The 15,262-nt window shown below is 37.3% G+C and overlaps 4 protein-coding genes across 5 annotated transcripts; 2 read left to right on the top strand and 2 right to left on the bottom strand.

Moving 5' to 3' along the window:
- The first annotated feature begins 4,259 nt into the window (after positions 1–4,259).
- LOC117629146 lies at positions 4,260–4,863 on the top strand. The gene is made up of 2 exons (XM_034361652.1): positions 4,260–4,672; positions 4,765–4,863. The coding sequence occupies exons 1-2, from the start codon at positions 4,352–4,354 to the stop codon at positions 4,861–4,863; spliced, it is 420 nt and encodes a 139-aa protein (XP_034217543.1). The 5' UTR covers positions 4,260–4,351.
- Positions 4,864–6,040: 1,177 nt separating this feature from the next.
- On the bottom strand, positions 6,041–8,378 carry LOC117627300 (protein MIS12 homolog). 2 transcript variants are annotated; one of them, XM_034359321.1, is made up of 7 exons: positions 8,199–8,377; positions 8,055–8,112; positions 7,533–7,652; positions 7,254–7,349; positions 7,015–7,150; positions 6,425–6,562; positions 6,041–6,321 (listed from the first exon to the last, which is right to left on the bottom strand). In XM_034359321.1, the coding sequence occupies exons 1-7, from the start codon at positions 8,318–8,320 to the stop codon at positions 6,260–6,262; spliced, it is 732 nt and encodes a 243-aa protein (XP_034215212.1). In that variant the 5' UTR covers positions 8,321–8,377; the 3' UTR covers positions 6,041–6,259. The 2 variants fall into 2 exon arrangements, with proteins under 2 accessions (XP_034215212.1, XP_034215213.1); XM_034359322.1 differs by having other exon boundaries at positions 6,047–6,234; positions 8,199–8,378.
- Positions 8,379–8,489: 111 nt separating this feature from the next.
- On the top strand, positions 8,490–11,675 carry LOC117627299 (plant cysteine oxidase 3). Its single transcript, XM_034359320.1, has 5 exons — positions 8,490–8,780; positions 9,755–9,906; positions 10,254–10,410; positions 10,800–11,000; positions 11,114–11,675. The coding sequence occupies exons 1-5, from the start codon at positions 8,573–8,575 to the stop codon at positions 11,236–11,238; spliced, it is 843 nt and encodes a 280-aa protein (XP_034215211.1). The 5' UTR covers positions 8,490–8,572; the 3' UTR covers positions 11,239–11,675.
- A 20-nt stretch (positions 11,676–11,695) lies between these two features.
- On the bottom strand, positions 11,696–14,790 carry LOC117627298 (enolase 1, chloroplastic). Its single transcript, XM_034359319.1, has 7 exons — positions 14,141–14,790; positions 13,340–13,647; positions 13,041–13,195; positions 12,646–12,963; positions 12,395–12,541; positions 12,256–12,306; positions 11,696–12,116 (listed from the first exon to the last, which is right to left on the bottom strand). Exons 1-7 carry the CDS (start codon positions 14,560–14,562, stop codon positions 12,051–12,053), a joined length of 1,467 nt encoding a protein of 488 aa, XP_034215210.1. The 5' UTR covers positions 14,563–14,790; the 3' UTR covers positions 11,696–12,050.
- Between the last annotated feature and the right edge of the window lie 472 nt (positions 14,791–15,262).

Raw genomic sequence — 15,262 nt, forward strand, 5'->3', positions numbered from 1 at the left:
ATCCATGGCCATGGTTTCATGATCTTTTTTTTCAATGTTTTGTTCACGTACATACTCCCTTTCTTTGCATACATACTCCCTTTCTTTTGCATATTCTACTTGAATTGCCATATCATGCTCTTGTTGTTTCAAGTCCATTTCAATTCTCATGGCTTGGTGCTTTGAAAGTTCCTCCAAAAACTTCTCTGCATTCTTGCCAGAATTACTCCCTCTCTTCGCCTTCGCCGCCTTCCTCCCAATAGGCCTTGGATTATTTTCAATAGGTGAGTCGGTACTCATCGGAGAATCCATAGGTGAATCCGATGCAGGCGTCTCATGAAGTGGAGTCTCGTTCAAGACTACCGTCGGACCGGTTGGAATAATTTGGAATCTCTTACAAGTCTTCACCACCTCCCAACAATGGGTATGGTTGAAACTTTTTTTCCCTTGGCCGGTAGCACCAAACCACATTTGTGCTTGTATAATCTATAAAAAAAAATGAAATGGAAATACAAGAGAATTTTTAAAATATTGGCAATGCAACATGTACAAAAAAAAACTAATGGAAATTAAAGAAATAATAAAAAAAATGCAACATGTATTAACAAAAAATAGAGACATATTAACAAAATATATAAATTGCAAGAAACATTTAAATAAAAATTAATATGACATAGAAATTAATAGAAGAAAAATGACAAATAATTTACCTCATTGCTAAGATTTTCTCCGCTTTGTTGGTTGTCAATCGCTTTTGCTAAAGCATTTCTCCATTTCCCCAACTCTTTATTAAGAACTTTCCACCTACTGGATAATGCCATTTCCGTACGTGTAGAACCAATTGCCCTTTCACAAAATGCTTGATGAATTTTTTTTCCACATATGAGAAAATTTAATCTCATTGCCCGTTACTGGACAATGACTAACTTGGACCCAAGCCTCACACAAGCTAACATCTTCCATCATGCTCCATGCCCCTCCATTTTCATTAGAAGAACCCATAATATGCTAGAAAAAAATTACAACTTCAAAGTAAAAAAATATTGAATAGAAAGTGAATAAATTTTGAGGAGAAAGTTAACAATAGTAGAATGAGAAGAAAATATATGAGGATTTGGTGTTAAAAGTGAAGAGTATTGGTTGGTATTTATACACAAAAAATTCTGTAATTTTTGTGTATTTTTTTTTAAAAAAAATTCGATTTTTTTAAAAAAATTTTGGCAGAAAAATTGGCTGCCGTTCGATTGAAGAAAAAATTCCAATCGGAGCGACCAGAGGCCGCCACGTGTCAAAGAGCCGTTGGCGGGCCTGCCCGTTTTGGTGGCCCCCACGCTTGCCCGGGCTGGACCTTTGCTGCTGGACGTCGTTTTTTGCCCCAAACCCCCCAGCCCGAGTCCAAAGGTCCTGCTGGACTTGCTCTAAATAGTTAAGGCAACATTGTTATTTAACATATAGTTGGCATTGCTCTGTTTTTTGTGTCTTCGAACTGTAGTTTTGGGTTATCTTGTAAACACCAACCTGTAAACGTATTTTGTTAAAATAGATGTCAATCAGGAAATGAAAGAAATCACAATTTTATGCAGACAAGAGATCCTTGCTACTTCTAGTATATAGTAATTACCTTAGCAAGGTTGTTCCTTAATAAACCCAACTGGGCATCCAAGTCTGGGTCACAGATTGCATTTTGACATATAGAAGTGTCGACAGGTGATTCATCCTAGAAAGTAATTTTCTTTAGTTATTGAATTATACAAGGTTTATGGATTGGAAAAGTATTACTTCCAATGTACACACTCCACATAGCAATTCCTATAAACCAATTATTTTCTCTCACAATAGGAGTGTGGATAAAACTGACTTGAAAGCATCAAATAAGAGAAGAAAAAAAACCTACACTTTTGGGCAGCATGAACCCCTCAGGAACTTGAAAAAAGTGGTTATGGCAGTGCTGCTCCCACATAGCTAGCCGCTTATCAATATCTGATTGAACCTTTTTGCGGATAACATAGATGGCGCTGTGCTTGATGAGATTATTCTTTTGGATCAATACGGCAATTCATCCATCACTCAAGTTGAAGAAGTTGCCGGGGCACTCTATGTATGATCTGCACATGTGAATTTTATTGGTGTGTATAATTTAAGTGTTCCTGCAAGTCTACCAAAATCAAAGGCACAGATTTAGAACCACACTGGTGCGTAGCAACTCTTCCATGTGTGTGTTAATAATTGTTGTCAATTACAAAATGTATTATCCCTGCCAAAAAATATATTAATAATTAGGATTATGGTTTGATTATGTTTTTCTAAACAAAAACTTATTATGTTCTTCTGTCCACAATTAGTAAATCAACAAAATTGACAAGCACATGAGAAATAAGCATGAGATGTGACTCAAAATGGTGTCAATAGCATTGCCAATCTCACGTCCATATATAACAAAACATATTGACATGTTATCAGTATATCCCGACATTTTATTGTCCCGACCTGATCTATCTATACAAAGTCCACTAAATAGAAAAGAGCCTTAATTTGTAGACCATTAATCTTAAGTTCGAATACCCATGATAATTTGATATTACTAAGTAGATAGATACACAATAGTCGTATGGCATCGAATTAATTTAATGGTAAACCAAATATCGGGCCTATTTTTCATGTTATTGGGCTGACTACCGGGGCTCATTTTAGAGAGCCATTTTCATGTTTTTGGGTCCACAACTGGGCCCCTTTTGACATTTGTGGGCTAACTTCGGGGCATGTGTTTGAATTATTTGGCTTACTTCTGGGCTTGTTTCATGTTATTGGGCAGACTTTTAGATTTGTTCCACGTTATGGGGCCTACTTTTGATCTTTTTCATATTATTGAGGAAGTGGAGCTTGTTTTCGAGTACCAGTATTGGTAAATAGTTAAAAGCTATCAATTGGATTTTATTGGTATTGGTAAACAGTCTACCAGTAAAAAAACAAAAAGAGGATCAGGATCAGTAAAACAAGGGCAAACTAGTAAGAAATGATCAGTTTAAACCAAGACAACGTCATCAACTATCACTAACTAGTAAACAAAGACAACTAATGATGATGAAATTGATCAGTCCACTCTAACTAGATTTGATAGTCTTGTCCAAACTCTATAACACTAGCTTAGGTTCTTTTCCTTCATATTTGAGAATTATACCATCAGAAGTGCCCACATAAGGTCATCCACCATATTTGCCAAAGGCAAGGGACACCGGACCGCTGGCTTGTGATGGCCACGATAGGATGTATGGAGTTTTGAGTCTATGTCCACATTTGTTTGATGAAGAGATACGTAGAATAGCAACTTAATGATCGTTTATAAAATTAAAAAGGTCCCTAACTCAATGAATGTTTATAAAGAGTTCAACTTGTGAAGTCATGCATATGAGTGATTGATGAGGGAGGAAAAGAAGTTGTGAATTTCCTCTCTCTTTTTTCACTCATAAAACAAATGAGTAGAACTTCCCAAACATCATGCACCTATTTGTTTGTTGAAAAGGTAGCTATAATAATACAAAGGGCTACCGACTACTATATATATATATATATATATATATATATCAATGTCTCTTTGAAATATTTCCAAAATTTAACGTCCTAAAATTAGTGATTGATCACAAAATTAAGCCTTGGAGACAACCAAATTAGGAATTTAGGATCAGATCTAAAGTATACAAATTGTGGAAGCATTTTATATTGAATTGGGTTTTCCTAAGAACACGAGAAAAGAAAATATCGACGTTGTTTTATGCTTTGAGGTCCAGTCCTTTTGATTGGGCTGCATTTGTTGGACTTTACAGGCCCAAAATTTAAAACAGCTTTGAAAGCTGACGCACGAAAAACCAAAACTACCCCTAATATAAACCGAACTTTTCTCACAAAACGAAACTGAGGTTTGAGGTGTTTCGACTTTTTCGCCTTTCAACCAGCTACCTTTTCTTCTCTTTCCCGTAAGTCAGACTTCACTGCAAATAACCTCTGCAACCCAACTGCAAAGAGGCTCATAAACCCAAACTCATACTCAGTTTTGGCAAACTGAGATAGACTACAAGTTAGATGCATAACCCAATTCAAAATTCATAATTGAAAGTCTAATTTCTCTGCCCTCCTCCCTGCAAAGCAAACCAAAAATGCTATCTAATTCATTTATCACAATGAGAGTGACAAGGTGCCTCCATTTGTGTATAAAGACTCATGATTCTCTGCTTCCAGAAACCAAACCAATAGCTTTGCTCTGCTTCCCTCTAACCAAACAAAGGTTTCTTTATTATTTTCTTCTATTATTTTTATAATTATATTTTTATTCTTTTCTAACACATTGTTGTTTGTTTGTGTTTCTCCATCTCCACCGATGTTGAGATCAACAAGGATAATCAGATGTGGATATTCCATGATTCGTAAGCTTGGCAATTGCGTTGATAAGAAGTTACAGAATCATTATAACTATACTTTGAAAAAGGTTGAAGAAGACCTCAAAGAGATTACTGATGTTTACATCCACGAGTCGTCGGACATGGAAGCCATTGTGAAGCTGAGGGATGAGGGCAAGTGGCCAATAGGCACCAACGTGGTCTATGAGATTGATTCACTTCAGGGTGAAGAGCTCAAGAAAGTTGAGACCATGGCCAGGAGTGCGGGCCTCATTGTGCAGGAAGTAAAGAACTGGTTTGAGGTGAGCGTTACAACCATCTAGTAAATGAGTTGTTGTTGTTGTTGAAATACACTTAGAGCCATCTACTAAAGTTCTATTTTTGACTTTTGTAGCCAGAACCAGAAAAGGGTAAAAGGGCAGAGCCAGGATATGTGGCGAAAGAAGGTGGATATGAGTCGGCAGACATTGGAAAAGGAAGTACTAGTAACTAAGAGCTGTGGAAGGAGTGTGGAACGGGAGAGAGAAGCACCAATTATGAGTGAAAAAAAAGAAGCTTAAAACTATTTGTTTATTAGAAATGCTAATTAGTGTTTTATGTTTTTTTTAGTAATGAAGACTATTGGTATGTAGTATGTATTAGTGATATAAGTAGTTTCCAGGTACAAGTCTTTATATATAATTTCTTATCAAGGAATGGCCTCTTTCAGTTTGTTTGCTTCAATCAATTATAGATTCCGTGTCTCCTCTTTCATCTCTCTGTTAGGCATTGGCTTGGGCATAAAGGAGTTTCCTACAGAAATGGCAAGGCAAGGCAAATTTTATCACATCAGTCGTTTGTAAATCTCTAAATAGGCAAGGCAACAATTGTTATTTAACATATAGTTGGCATTGCTCTGTTTTTTGTGTCTTCGAACTCTAGTTTTGGGTTATCCTGTAAACACCAGCAAAATCCACAACTGGAGATCCTACGTAGTATGACTCATTGATCTCATACTTCATTGATGCTATTGAACGCGTGGAAACGTTCAAATTTTATCACATCAGGCGTAAGTTGAAGCCCAGATGCATTGATTTGAAATGCAATGGGGGAGGTGGACATGAATGACGAATGAGCATATCTATATCGACGGTTTGAAGCCCCCCAAAAATCTCCTGATGATGATGATGATGTGTTGTTGATGTTGCTGCTCCTCCTCCAGTATGGGAAATAATTTCTGATGTGTTAGGTTATGACCTGTGAGCCAAAATTTTTGGATTCTTTGTAAAGTGCATTCAGAAACAAGGACAAATGAATCGTCCTTACTAACTGCGATCCATAGCAGCAAAGAAAGTTCTTAACAACACTGTTACTTCTTTTGTTTGTCAATCAAATTTCAACAGTTTTCCTGTTGCGTCGTGTTCAACATTTGCCTTATGCACGTCACTGCATACATACATACAGTCCTATGTTATTCCAATAATCAAGCTTTCCTCTTCTCTTATTTGAGGTTAAAGCACGTTAAGGGAACCTGTCTCATTTTCCCTCCTCTTGAACAAGAACTTAAACCCAATGAACCTTTCCTCTCTATTAAGGAACAAGCAATTTCTAAAAAAGAAAAAACTTTATAAGTAATTTAATCAATGCATTGCCAGCAAAGCGCCATTCCCTAAAATCAATGCAATATCATGTAGTACAGTACAGGCTATTATACCTCAAACATTAACAATACATTCCAAGTTCATGGACGAGTGGGGAAAGACTTACAACTGCCTAAAGGCATGACTTGTGTACTACAAGGGTGACAAAATCATACATAAATTTCACATGTTTTTTTATATTGGCTAAAATTCTTGAAGATCTTCCAACTCCGCATCAGAGAAGCCTGCAAAATAGAGTGTACATCAAGTTCACCAGTTTTTCAAATGGACTAAAACTTCTTGAAGATCTTCCAACTTCGCACCAGAGAAGCCTGCAAAATTGAATATCTTGTAACCAAACAAGGAAATCCAACGTCCTAAAATAAGTTTGAATTGCAAGACCAAAAGTTGAACAAAACACTCCATAGCCATTACCTTTGCCAATACCCATCATAGATGGATCTCTGTGTGGGTTGTAAATCTTATCTGCTTTATTGTGTTCGGTTTCTTCTATCTTTCTGGTCTTCAGCTTTCCTATTTTTGTCCGAAGTTCTGATGCTGTCTTCATCATCTCTGTATAAAACAAAAATCTACTATAACTTTTCGTCTTTTAAGATACAGCAACAGAAACTCAAGATCTAAAACAGTTAATACAAACACAACTTGAACGCGTAAATGTATGGATTTTCCCACTCAGTAATCTTGAAACAAGAAATGGTAAAAGTAGCAGATTACTAAATACAAGTTGTCCTGCAGAATAAATATGATTGTAACTTTTGCACTTTTAGGGACCTAGCAGCCAGAAAGTTACTAAAACTACAGGACAGGCTAAAAAACTATAAGACATCTCTGGCTTGAGCTGAGGTTTAACATCAGAACAAGTTCAGAACAAGGTCTAATCACCTAATATATTAGAAGAAAAACCTTCATAAAGCTAAATCCATGTCTTCTAGTATTATGAGTTAAAACGGATGCTAAAGCACGCTAAGTTTGAACATATTTGGCAGGAGTATTTAGTTAGTTACCTTGGAACATCTCATGATAAGAGTTTTGGTCATATAGTAGTGAAATCTCATCGAAGGCAGAAATATGATCGTTAGACGCAGACTGTCGTTCTAATGATTGGAGCTCTCGGTTCAGCGCAGCAGACTCCTGACCAACCTGTAAACGTATTTTGTTAAAATAGATGTCAATCAGGAAATGAAAGAAATCACAATTTTATGCAGACAAGAGATCCTTGCTACTTCTAGTATATAGTAATTACCTTAGTAAGGTTGTTCCTTAATAAATCCAACTGGGCATCCAAGTCTGGGTCACAGATTGCATTTTGACATATAGAAGTGTCGACAGGTGATTCATCCTAGAAAGTAATTTTCTTTAGTTATTGAATTATACAAGGTTTATGGAATGGAAAAGTATTACTTCCAATGTACACACTCCACATTGCAATTCCTATAAACCAATTATTTTCTCTCACAAAAGGAGTGTGGATAAAACTGACTTGAAAGCATCAAATAAGTGGAAGAAAAAAAAAAAACCCTACACTTTTGGGCAGCATGAACCCCTCAGGAACTTGAAAAAAGTGGTTATGGCAGTGCTGCTCCCACATAGCTAGCCGCTTATCAATATCTGATTGAACCTTTTTGCGGATAACATTAATACCCTACATAGAAAAACAGATCAATAACTGACCAGACCCAACAAGAATTTTTTTTTTAAAAAGATTGCATCTCCTATTAGTTAGAATGAGACAAATATAATCCTCAACCAATTTTGTTTAAATCCATGGTGAAATGCGTTTGTTTCATTTGACCTTATGAAAATCATCCGATGCAATGTGTCAAGCACCAAGAGAATTCAAAGTTTAAAAAAGCTAAATTTCAAGTTTACTAATAATATGGACCAAACCCCAGAAGAAAGAATGCGTTCACAAACAAACACATCAATTCGAGAAATTTGTATAAAGGAACAAGCCCTCGAATTATGGAATGAATTGAAATGCTAACAAATTAGGCAAAACAAGAAAAAAAAAAAGAAAAAAAAAAGCAAGGAGTGAAATTTATACCTTGGATAAATCTTGGGTTCTGTCAGTGCCCTCGATCTTCAGGGAGGTTGATGCTTGTCTGGAGGAAATCATCAGAAAAATAAAAATGCCATAAGCAGCTGCTGAATTAGGTTTTCAGAGAGAGAAAGAGAAAGAGAGAGTTACTGGTGGAAATGATTGCAAGCGTCATCGACCAAATCATCGACGAGGTTGAAGACCTCGTTGATAAACAGCTGCGGATTAACGTTCAGCGAATCGAACACTGCCTCGCTTTCACTGCCTTCCATTCTCTGAGTGGCTCTGTAAAATGGCGCACTTTGAAAAGTCTGGGAAAATTGGAGTTGAATTTTGAAAGTGGAAATATTTAGGAGAACAGAGCGGACATGTGGATCCACGGCATTCTGCCACGTCAAGTTTAATCTGTCTCCTGTCTTTCTTTTTGTTTTTTTTGGGTAGGGGAACTCACAACTGAAGAAAGGCCCTAAATTTTTCACTCCAAAAATATTTTTTGTTTTTCTAATTTGTCGGTGGCTACCAGAATGTTTCCGAAATTTCAAAAAGCATCTGATAAGTTGCGGATGCTTGTACAAAACAGAGCCAATTTTAGTGCGTTTCGAAGCCACACAAGCATGGCGAGGAAGAGCTCCAAAGTTCAAGCTCTCTACGAACTCTGTCAAAACATGTTCACGCCGTCGGGGTCTCCTCCCCCTTCTTCTGCAGCAATCAACAAGCTTTGTTCTGTTCTGGGTATTTCTCTCGTCTTTAATATATATATATATATATATATATATATAATTACATGGTTTCGTTTAATATTATATGTGAAGTGTGTAACCAAAGTTTGGCTCAATTTTGCATATTGGTTTTGCAAATTATGTCGAAACTCAAATTGAGTTTGCACGTTTTGGTGGTGTAATTGAGAATTGAGCGATATATTTAGGGGGTTTCGTTAAATTTCTAGAATATATTGATTTTGTAACTCTACGTGGTCTTGGTTCTAAATTCTAATGGAATATCCTACATTGTCATATAATTTAGCAGTGGACTAGGTTAGCAGGAAATATGTGAAACTTGAAGCAATTAAGGTTTGTCTGCAAATTGAGTTTAGATTCATAACATGCATTGTTACTCTAGTATGATGTTTGATCTAAAGAGAAAGACTTTAGCTCCAAAATGCTAACTTAATTACCGGATTGCTCGTCAAGGTGAAAAACCAGTTGGATGAAGAATCATATTTCTTTCCCTTGTGCCATTTGTGTCCAAGTTTTGATGTTTTTTCCTTTTCTTGAGGATATAAACTTGGCTGATAGGGCTTTGTTGCTTATTGATAGTAATGGCTAGAGACGAATGGTACTTCTGATATAGATTTCCATGGCCTCTGGTATGTGGAAGCAGCTTGGTTGAACTTTTATATGAGGAATGTCTCATTATTGGTTAAGTCATAATGATGTCTTTGCTTTTGTTCTATTGTTTGTCACATACATAAATTTGGTTAATAATATTTGTCTTTTTTGCACAATAATCGATTCCTGCTTAAAACGTGTCCAAACACGAAATATCAGATCTTGAGGCCTTAACTAAGAAAGGTGATGACAGTTTCAGTTCCTTCCTAATAACTAGAAGACCAAGATACTCATATGTGATTCATCATTTTTATAGTTAGGATACGCCATGTCACAGTATCTTGCCTTTATTTTTCTGATATTGGTTGGAATTCACAGACACAATGTCTCCAGCTGATGTTGGTCTTAAAGAGGAAAATCTGGATGACGATCGAGGCCATGGATTTTTTGGACTTGAACAACTAAATAGAGTTGCTCGATGGGCTCAACCAATAACATACTTGGATATATATGAATGTGATAGTTTTACGGTAAGCATTTAGCAAAAAAGAAATATACTTTTACAGTAAGCTCTACCATCTTCTCTGTTCCATTCCCAAATCAAAATTTTATTTATGTTTTCCTTTGAGTTTCTTATTTACAGTATTTGGTACTGTTAGAAACAAAAAAAGATGGATCCTTTAATGAATTTTTGACATTATATTCATTTGTGTGTCTTTTCATTGATGAAAAGAATCTATTTGTTGTAATTCTCCATAACATGACCATTGGGACCACCATTCATATAATTTATCAATCAAAAAGGAATTTAGATTGTTGTTACATTCAAAGCTTTCTGAAATTTATACTCACGGATTAAGTAAATGATTTTATGCAGATGTGTATATTCTGTTTTCCTACCTCCTCAGTCATTCCACTTCATGACCATCCTGGGATGACTGTTTTTAGCAAAGTTCTCTATGGCTCTTTGCATGTGAGAGCTTATGATTGGGTCGAGCCTGCCCAGGAAAGCAAGGGACCAAATTACTTTCCAGGTCTGGTTTTTCATGTAGTTTTCAGCTTGTAAATGGCACAGTTACACTTCGTATTGCTGTTCCTGTAGTTTATTGGGCTTCACTCACACTGTTCAAAGATTTTTTTTCTTAGTATTTATTTTATGATCAAAGTTTCTACTATCTTTTCTGTTGTTCTTTAATTATTAAGAAAATATTGTAGGTAATGAAATTATTCAGATGATTATATCATTTAATCCAATAAAAAAGGCCATTTTAGTGATTTTAAAAGGCTAGATTCACGAGTGAGATACTACCAGAGAGGTCGTAAGAGTCATGCCCTTATGAATTGGCCCATGTTCTATGCTCATAATTTTCATATTTTGAGGGTTAAAATATGGGAGAACTGATGAAGTTTCCATCCAATACAGTGAGATTGGCAAAGCTGGCGGTTGACAAGGTTTTAACAGCTCCATGTGGGACATCAGTTTTGTATCCAAGGAATGGGGGGAATCTGCATTATTTTACTGCAGTCACTCCTTGTGCTGTCCTTGACATTCTCACTCCCCCTTACAGAGAAGATGCAGGCAGAAAATGTACCTACTACCGTGATTACCCATATACTGCCTTTGGTAAGTAACTTTGGTTTCTAGTTAGAGTTTTCTTTCCTTCGTGAACTTGTTTGCATTACAAGGAAAGAAAAAGATGAAAACTGATAATTATAGTTGTCTGCTAAACACTGTAGCTACTGGTAACGGAATTAAGATAGAGGATGGTAAAGAAGAGGAGTATGCATGGCTTGTTGAGACAGAACCAGATAATCTCTATATGCGCCCGGGAAATTACACAGGCCCGACTATTCAAGTTTAACCCTCATCGGTCATTAGTGACGATTACGAAATGAGCCCCATGGTTCTTTGTGTTTGCTCCAGCTTTGGACCTTAAGAGAGAAAACATTCCATTGTGGTTGACTACATAAGCCTAAGCAAAGAGGTAACTATGGCGCTCGAGCCTGCAGTTTATCATCAAGTGAATTGAAAGAAAAATGGAGCTTGTCGTTGGGTTATGATATCAAGTTTATGATCAAGTTAAGTCATCCGGACGAGTGACCTTCCTTGCTTGTGTGGCTTTCTTCATTAACTCAGGAAAGTCACGGTGGTTGCAATAGCTACAATGTTAATTATAAATGCACCCAACGATTTTGTTTGGCAATTATTGTCCTATCTTTTTGTGTTTACCGGCATGCATGGCTTATGTAAGTTCATGTTACACCACAATTTCAATGGAGAATGCTTTTTAGAAAAACACGATATTTGGCCCTGATTGAAAAATTGAAAAACAAGGTGGAATATAATATAGTACACAATAATTATTGAATAATACATTACATTACAATGCCACACAAGAATTACAAAGTTGAACTGGATACCAGTCGCATTTGACCAGTTCCCTACAAACTCCTGAAGATGATTTGATTGAGACCACCAACATCTTTATTGACTAACAAATGTTTCTATTGAAGAGAAGACGCCTGGTGTCTTATGCCCAAATTCAGCACACGGAACTATTCAAATGACACCTAATTTTATAAGCTCTATCAAAAATTTATGTAGATTTACCCAAAAATCTAAACTGGGTGGAAGCTTGGATAACTTGATAAATGCGGTTGTCTATTTCTTCCCTTAGGGTGATCTGAAAGCTTCACCAGCATAACGCACATTACCAAGCTCCTCTTCAATACGCAGAAGCTGCAAGCAAATCAGAACACAACAAATAAACAGATTATTTCAGCCGCTTTGACTTTTTAATGATTTGACCACGTTTGAGAAAGCAAGTTATAACTTATAAGTGGGTGGTGTTGGGGTAGTAGGAAAAGTTCCACTTTACCTGATTATACTTGGCCAACCGCTCACTTCGGCAGGGAGCTCCTGTCTTTATCTATACAGAAGAAAATGCAAAATTCAACTTCATGGCACCAATAAAATAAAATGATAGAGAGCATAGTTACAGAAAATAACTAACAAACCTGTCCACTAGCCAATCCAACAGAAAGATCAGCAATAAAGTTATCCTCAGTTTCCCCGCTCCGGTGGCTGACCATCACACCCCAACCTGCAGCTTTTGCGTCTAGTGCTGCCTGAATAGATTCAGTTATGGTGCCAATCTGGTTAACCTGCAATTCAGAGGAAGAAAATAAGCTCAACCAAGTTCATCAACACAAATGGTTGTTACCATTGCACGGAAAAGAAAAAAACCAATACAGTTAAAGTTGCTTGCCTTCAAAAGTAGGCCATTGCATGCCTTCCTCTGAATGGCTTCAGCAATTTTCTTTGGATTTGTGACCAACAAGTCATCTCCTACAAGTTGGATATCAACTGAAGATTGAAGTGAAGCCCACGAGCTCCAATCATCTTGGTCAAACGGATCTTCAATGGACACAATGGGGAAATCTTTTATAAACTCCTTGTACAGCTCGCCAAGGTTTGGAGGTGAGAGCACATGGGCCCCATCATTTGGTTGTCTCTTAAAGTTGAGATCGTAGTTCCCCTCTTTAGTGAGAAACTCTGAAGCCGCAACATCCATTCCAATTTTGATCTGCATCATTAACATTGTTGTGAGTTCACATAACACATTACTCTAATTTAATTTGCAAAAGATGAATAACGTCCCACCTTTCCTGTGTAACCAGCCTTTTCAATAGCATCAATGAGCAAAACCAGTCCCTCCCTATTATCCTGTACATTGGGAGCAAATCCCCCTTCATCTCCAACATTGCAAGCATCCTGTCCATATTTTGCCTTAATAATTCCCTTGAGTATATGATAAACTGTTTCAAGCAATGCACAACAGTTATGAGTTACTGTGCAAAAAATGGTGGAAACATGCTAAAGAATTTCTGGTCCATATAACCACTAGACACTTCACGTAACTAAACCATATGTGCGGAAAATGAATAACAAATCTTGCTAACCTTCACTACCCATACGAAGTGCCTCTGCAAATGAGGTTGCACCTACAGGCAAGATCATAAATTCTTGCATGGCCAAATTATTTCCAGCATGGCTGCCTCCATTGATCACATTAAAGGCTGGGACGGGCATAACGAGCTCTTTTGTTCCAGACACTTGTTGGATGTGCTTGTACAATGGCACTCCCTTTGCTCCTGCACCTGCTCTACACACGCTCAGAGATACTCCCAATATGGCATTGGCCCCCAGTTTTGACTTGTTTGGGGTTCCATCAATTTCCAACATAACGGCATCAACATCATTTTGATTTCTTGATAAACAAAAAAAAAAAAAAGGCAAAAATGTCAGAAGTTCATAATCAGCATACAGCAAACATGTACAAAACAACATACCATTCACACAAAACTTAATAATTAACATCAAGGCGAACAAGAACTGATGACAAGTTAAAAGAAGGGCAGGGAAATCATGTGTTAATTGGGCAAATTGTAACATCATATTATGTTACAGCTTTACAGTAAGCTTGATCACAGCCATACCAGCGAACTAAGTAGTTATCAAGTAATAGCATTTCATAATCACACATTTTTGTCATTGATAATTTCAAAACCAAAAGCTCACAAGTAGTAAAGTTTGAAGTAAAACTAGCTCCGCCGTGCCATTTGATGCCTAAAACTCAAATACAATTTTCCATAACATGCTCAAATTAATCAAGTCTTTCCAACATCTATTTTGCTAAACTATTATCAGAAATACATTAACTTTAAAATGAGTAAAAACAATAAGGATGAAATAAAACTAACCTGACATCGATGCCAACGAGCTTGGGTCCCAAAATCTCATTGATGTTTTTGACAGCATTGAGCACACCTTTGCCTCCATAAACGGCCTTGTCTCCATCTCTGAGCTCCAAGGCCTCGTAGATTCCAGTGGAGGCGCCACTGGGGACGGCCGATCGGTACAGATCGTCGGTGATCAGGTCAACCTCCACCGTGGGATTGCCTCTGCTGTCAATGATCTGCCTGGCCTTGACCGACTTGAGGCGGTACTCCTTGGAAGCCTTGGCGGCTGCGGAGGGTGCGACGGCGACAGAGCATTGGACTGAGCTAGAACGACGGCTTCTTGGGCAAGGGACGGCGCTGGATAGTTGGGGTCTTGTTTGGGGTTTAGAGGAAAGGAAGGGATTTTGGAGGAGGTTGGTGGTGGGCTGGGTAGCTAAAGCCATGTTTAAATCTTTGTTTTGGAGAAACAGAGAGAAAGAAGGGGGGAGCGTTTAGAGGGAGAGAAGGTTAGGCGTGGAGATATATAAAGGGGGAAAGAAAATGTGAGAAAGCGTGGGAAAGTCCGCCGAAGAGCGATGAATATAAAGGGGGTAGTTGTTGTTGTTGTTGTTGTTGTTGGGTTGGTAGTCTTGTTCGACTCGGGAGAGACGTTGAGACAGAGAGGGGAAGGTAGGCTGTGACTCGTGAGAGACTGTGTTGTGTACCACGTGCAATGTGCGTGCGTGTACAATACTATACTATAAATATAGGGCTGCTGAGTTGGCATGGTGGGACCTTCACCTACTTTTTTTTTTTTTTTTAGGACCTTTCCTATTAAAATGGACGATAGCATATTAAACTCACATATACAAAATGAATGTTAAGACGCGAATCTAGAACCTTACTTGAAAAAATAAATACTTCAAATCACTATACTAGTAAGTACTTTACACATACTTCAAATATATTACCAACCATCAAAGTAGACTCTTGGGTGGGCCCATCTGGCTTAAGATATGAGATGGGCCCCTTTTTGTTTGAGGGAGATTTATATCTAGAAATATTTAGTGATATACTCATTCTTAGCATTAATATTATAAATAAACACTACACTGTTGAATTTCTATAAATAAACTCAAAAAATAATAGCTGGCCTTATTGAAT

The sequence above is a fragment of the Prunus dulcis genome, chromosome 5, assembly GCF_902201215.1.
Source record: "Prunus dulcis chromosome 5, ALMONDv2, whole genome shotgun sequence".
NCBI classification, from domain to species: Eukaryota; Viridiplantae; Streptophyta; class Magnoliopsida; order Rosales; family Rosaceae; genus Prunus; species Prunus dulcis.